The sequence below is a fragment of the Alligator sinensis genome, unplaced genomic scaffold (assembly GCF_000455745.1).
Source record: "Alligator sinensis unplaced genomic scaffold, ASM45574v1 scaffold954_1, whole genome shotgun sequence".
In the NCBI taxonomy this organism is placed as follows: domain Eukaryota; kingdom Metazoa; phylum Chordata; order Crocodylia; family Alligatoridae; genus Alligator; species Alligator sinensis.
Window position 1 is genome coordinate 50,032 of NW_005842228.1, and position 6,000 is coordinate 56,031.

At 40.9% G+C, this 6,000-nt stretch overlaps 1 protein-coding gene across 5 annotated transcripts in view; it reads left to right on the forward strand.

Annotated features, from left to right (window-relative positions):
• The window catches only part of USP3 (ubiquitin specific peptidase 3), a 57,827-nt gene that overhangs the window by 40,801 nt on the left and 11,026 nt on the right, over positions 1-6,000 (forward strand). For 4 of the 5 annotated variants that reach the window (XM_006027207.3, XM_025208416.1, XM_025208418.1 and 1 more), the window contains exons 6-8: positions 21-103; positions 1,504-1,617; positions 2,543-2,656. In XM_006027207.3, the coding sequence (XP_006027269.1) occupies positions 21-103; positions 1,504-1,617; positions 2,543-2,656 (311 nt within the window). The remainder of the gene's footprint in view (positions 1-20; positions 104-1,503; positions 1,618-2,542; positions 2,657-6,000) is intronic. The other variant, XM_025208417.1, reaches the window with a different exon arrangement.

Consider the following 6,000-nt stretch of genomic DNA (forward strand, 5'->3'; position numbering starts at 1 on the left):
CTGCTTTCTTTGGTTCACAGGGGAGCACCACTGCCCTTTGTGCCACAGGCCTCCGGAATCTGGGGAACACATGTTTCATGAACGCAATTCTCCAGTCTCTCAGGTACTGGTGACATCTTTTGTGCTGTGACAAAATCAGATTCTGTGCTGGTCCAGTGGGGTTTTGGCGGCACCTGTGCTGCAGTGGAAGGCGCAAGGGTTGTGCTGCTCTTATCCAAATCCCCTCATGGACTTGCAGGAATGGGAAGTGCTGTGGGAGCTAAATACTTAGTCTTCCAGGATAAGTGAAGGACCTCTCTCCTCTCCAAAGTGACCCCTACAACTAGTTCATGAGCAGCACCGCAGCCCAAAGAAAGCATGGGAGCAATATGTTAGGGTGTTGATGAAACTGTCTTTGTCCTGAGGTAGTTTGGGAAGATGGGGAGAGATTATTGTTGTGAAAATGGTAACAAAGTTTCTGGGTAATCCGTTGTTGGACCTAGGTGTGTGGCAGTGAGGCCTGGCAGACATTCAGATCCCACTGTGCCTTAACTGAATCATGAACCTAACAGTTTTGCCTCCTACCAGGCTATTCACGCACGGCTGGAGGCACAATTAAGGGCTCAGGGATTGGATCCCAGTAGCGCCATAATACCAGTGCCCTAAACTGGTAAGCTGGGTGCATGGTGCCCCTGCAGCTGGTTATCTGATTGGGCTCCCCAGACACAGGGAGTGCATGGAGTCCTTGAGGCTGGCTGCATGTTCAGTTTCAGGCACAGTGGGAGCCAGCCACAAAGTCACTGCACTTCCCTATTGTGTTGTACCATTAATTGAATGAACGTGTGGCAGGGTTACTACTTAAGCTGGTTAATCACATCTGAAGTATAACATCTGCCAGGGACCTTTTGGTAGCTGAGTGTCACCAGCATTCTGGCCAGGCTCACACTCACATGCCTGAGCCCAGACTCCTTTTGTTTAGGCCCAGGGAAGTGGTGTGGATACATTTGCTTTTCATTTTGAGCTTTTGCTCCTATTGACAGGGTCAGGGTGTCCTCAGAAAACATGGTTAGAAAAAGTCATACAGCTTGGCATAGAGCTGCACTGAAATAGGGAGTCTTTTGGCCCCTTCTCTATCCTCTCCATACGCATTGTACCATGCCTGGTTCTGTAGCACAGCAGTAGAATCTTTCTACTCCAACGGCAGCATGTAAGATTTAATTGTTGTCTTGCTACAAAAGACGGAATTCTGTTCTCTCCTTATCAAAGGAAGTGTAATAGCTATTGCAGTTTAAAGCCAGGGTGGTGATTTATAGTTATGCTCGTTGTACATATAATGAGTAATCTTGCTGCAGTATTACATGCATCTAGACTAATTCTGTTGATGAGAAACATGAACAATTCAGTGTGATCACTTAAATAATTTGAAGGTAGCAGGTGAGCACTTCCAAGGACTTTGTCAAAGTGCGTATGTCTTGTCTCAGTTCTTTATCCTATATGTTTCTCTTACATTTTCCTTTCCTGTAGTAACATTCAGCAGTTTTGCTGCTACTTCAAGGAGTTGCCAGCTGTGGAATTGCGGAATGGGAAAACTGCAGGCAGGCGAACTTACCACACCAGGAGTCAAGGGGATAACAATGTGTAAGTTAACACATTTCTTACTAGCACAGAATTTCAAGAAGTAGCACCAGGTACTTACAGTAGTGTTCCCAGCTACCTTGTTAGTGTCAGGACAGATGGAGAAGCTTAAATGATTTCCATTCTGTTCTTGTAGCTGTTAGTGCACAGGGGAGAGTTGTGTACATCACATAGTGCTAGAGTGTGATCGAGTGAAAGTCTGGAATTAATTAACCTACCTGGACTGTGTGTCACCCAGCGCTTAATGCTGAATCAGTTGTTCAGATACGTTTTTTCAGTGAGCAAACAAGAATGTTTTCAGTTGCTAGAAGGACCGTAAACAATGGTAAACATTGTGTTGAACTGAGAAAGATGGGGAGAAGTATGAGAAACAGAAGGCAAAATTCACTTAATAAGTGAAGAAAGATGCTCAGCTTGATCTGAGGATGAGGTGGGTTTATGGTAAAATTTAATATAATAGGGTGAATTAATTAAGTAAAAGAACTAGGTTATTAATATACATTTCCTTCCAGTGAAATCAGGCTATGATAACAAATGAGAATTCATAGGGTGGCTGAGTAGACCAAATCTTCAGGAAGCTTGTAAATTATACCAGCCTGTAAATAGTCTGGATAGGATTTACAGGGACAGCTTTAGAAGAGCTTGGATAGCCATGGCGATGAAGACGTAGACAGAAAATCTGTCCCTTTCATCCTTTGCAGCTGTGATTCTATGATGTTGGCTTTCTTCAGCTTTTGTGGATTTGAGTTTAGATGTCTAAAATTTTAGACATTTGGGATATGGTTTGGGGTTTAAAGTAAAACAGTTTACAAATAGGGACCATTTTCATTAAAATAACTCGTGTAAGATTTATTCCACTGAATTGAGAAGGACCTGAAGATTATATAAGATTCCCTGCTAATTGGTCACTTTCATTTTCTTTCCCCAGTTCATTGGTGGAAGAGTTTAGGAAGACTCTCTGTGCCCTCTGGCAGGGCAGTCAAACAGCTTTTAGCCCAGAGTCTCTTTTTTATGTCGTTTGGAAAATTATGCCAAATTTTAGGTAAGTTCTGTAAGACCAAGGGAAATGCTTTTGAAAGTAATTTTGTCCTATCTACGGCCTAATCTGTGACTTGCTGGCTCCTGGAACATGCTGCATTTAGCCTCCCCGGTGCTTGCAAATACTGCTTATGACAAGGAGTGCAATGCTATGACTTGCATTCATCGGTAACGACTTGTGTTCAACATGCAACAATGTCTGAGAAGACAAATTCTTCATATGTGATTTGAGGGTAGTAGCTAATTACTTGGAGTATTGGCTGCTGCAGGGGGTAGAAAACTACAGAAGTGTCATATAGGTAAATCACTGAGGAGAAAGACTGGACAGAATCAAAATATTAGCCTGTAAGGATGTTAAAAACATATAGCTGCCACAGGCCTGAACAAAACCTACTGGGCAAAACTTCCTTGATTCTCTTAAAACATTGTAACCGCTACCTGTGTAACTTTTTAGATAAGGGCTATGAGAGAATTAGTCTGTATGTAATAGGTGTTTTGCACCCGTGCTGTCAAAAGAAGGGACAAAAAGTTACCCAAGTAAATCAAAGTATCATTCCTCTCCAAGGTCGCCCTGTCCTGGCCCCTGAACCTCTTTCAAAGGAGCACTGAAACCTGTTAGGATTTATTGTGATGAAGGTAAGTTGCTCCATGTTCTCAGGTAGTAAAGATGTTCTATATCTGTTACATCTCCAGCAGTGCTGAAAAGATGCTGTGAACATACGTGTTTAGATGGATAACCCAGATAATAAAAGGCCATCTATTCTGTTCTGCACACTGCATAATAAGCATTTCACTGACTTAATAGAATCAAGGAAGTTTTAATACCAGTAGTTTCAAGCAATGGCCAAACACTGTAGGCATCAAAACATCATCTTTAATATCCTTGACCAGTAACCCCATTATCAGTAATAAATCCACTCTCTAATTCTCATGAGACTAAATAAGAAATCTGTGTCTAAGTTCCTCTAGCAAATTTTCAGCACTGTGGATTCTGTTGTGCCTTTTAATGAAAAAGTGCTGTTGTTTTCTGGGAATTTGGCACTCTTGTGGTAGAAGGAAACTTGCTACCCACTTGTAACATAAGTTACTTTGGAACAAGTGCACACTTTTTAGAGGGGCATATTTGTGTAATTAGCCTTCAGGCCATCTGTTTCTCTCTGTGTTGGGTAAAGCAAAGAATGTAGAACGCAGTATGGACAGTGGCTGCCTATTCAGTTGCTTAGTCTGCTTTCTACTCCATTCCTCTGGCCTGGAGGAGCAGTGGGTAATAGTTCTAAAGGAATAGTTGTTCAGTGTGGAACTGCACCATGGTACTTAAGTTACTGATACTACAGCTAGAATGTAGTCCCACCATGTGATGTGGCCAGACTATAATGGTCATGTGGAGGTAGGTGCTAGGTTTGGAGTTGGGTGTCTCGTTGCTGACCTGCCACTATACTACTTCACTGAGTGCCGTGATGGTGGAACCTTGACATCCTGGCCAGCTGTCAGTTTTTTCCTATGGATTTCAACATTTCAGAGTTTAGTTTTTAATGGCATTTACCTGTTCTTATCACCACAGACCCTGTCTTCCTAATTGGATGTAGCATAATGGAAAGCAACTTGAAACTGTTGAGGTCAATTCTCTCTTTCCTGTTCCACATATAAATAGAGAGTATAGCTCATTTTAGCACTTAGATGCAAGTTTAATACAACTACAGTAGAATGTGTGTAGTGACAAATAAGATTTTCACCTTAAACACTGTAGTCTTGCCGTGAGAGCTTGGCCTTTGACCTGCTGCTCTCACTTCCTTGCATTCTAAGCTCTATAGTATCTTGCTGGGTTGAAGTAGTTACTTTGCTAATGTTTTGTGAATTGTGAGAATCTGGTATGAGAAACTATTTCCAGTCAAAGAAAATGTGTTCATCATTTTACTGTAGATAGTTCATAGTCAATTATGTGGTGGTTTGATCATATTTAAAAGCATACCTTCTAAAACAGGTTTATGCCCATAAAACGTTGTTTATACTTGAGTAAATCAAATACCCATCAGAAAGAACAGGGTTATAAATGCCATTGCAAATGAATGTGCAGCACATTTTTAAGATCAAATGTTTCTCATTAAAAAAGATCTCTTTTGGACTAAATATGTTCATGTTATTAATCCAGTCTAAGGTGTTGAAAATGCAGGTTCCCTTTTTCATGTCTGAAATGTAGTCTTTCTGCCTGCTTCTATTCCCAGAAATCTTTCTGTGGCAGTTTTGTATAATTTACTCAAAATTTAAAATGCAGATAAAGTAAACAAATTCTGCATTAATTCAGTAATTCCTAGCCAGTCTTTTTGCATTTAAAAAGATATATATTTTTTTTTTTTTTACATTTAGCACCTGGCTTGGAACTGCCTCATTCGTGTATTCTATAGGAATGATAATCAATATGGAGTACTAAGTATCTCATTGGTCAGTATCTGTATATAAACAGCTAACTTGGAAATAGAGGAATGGGCCTCAGGAGAACTGGGTTCTTTTTCCAGCTCTGCCACTGGACTGCTGAAGGACACTGGGCAAGTTATTTCCCTACCTGTAAGATTGCGTTAGATACTCACCTGCATAGCAGAATGCTTTGAGCTCTAGAGATGAAAAGTGCTATGTACAAGCTACAGACTATTACTGTAGCAAGATACTTGCCTTTGCTCAGTAATCTTTTTGAATTCGGTGTTCCACCTCTAATGACCTTTTTTATTTTGAAGATGCCTTCACCCAGGAAGGCTACATGTGTTATTTTAGTATGTTCTAAACATATTTCTAGTTACTTGTTGTTAAAGCAGCAAAGGATAATAATGAAAATCCCTCTTAGTGGTTAGATAAAGCACTCTATTCTACTGCTAGAGATGTAGCAGGTATTGGAGGAACCAAGTTGATCTTAGGAGGCTTCTGTTTGCAGCATAAACAATCATGTTTGAATAATCTGAGTCACAGTTGCCCTCATTATTGTGGTTGCTGTTTGATTTTACATGTGATGCACCACCAGTGTGCGAATGCTAGGTAGTTTCTGTGTGTGTAACATCTGAACACCCCCACCATTTGTACATCTGGATATTTGAGGATCTTATGAAGATTAAGATCATGTCTTCCAGTCTTTCCTTAAATTGATACAGCTTTAGCTCAATGACTAATTAAAAAAATCTGTTTAGCCTGACTGCTTCTGCTCCCAGTACCTGGCTACCTGCACAACAACGAGGTCATCTTGTCTAGGCAACATCTTTCTGCTTACTGCATCCATTGTGGCCCTTACACTCCAGGAAACTTCAGTAGGTGAAGTTTACCTCCAAATCCAGATGTGCTTAGTTGAGCCTAGATACCCTCTTT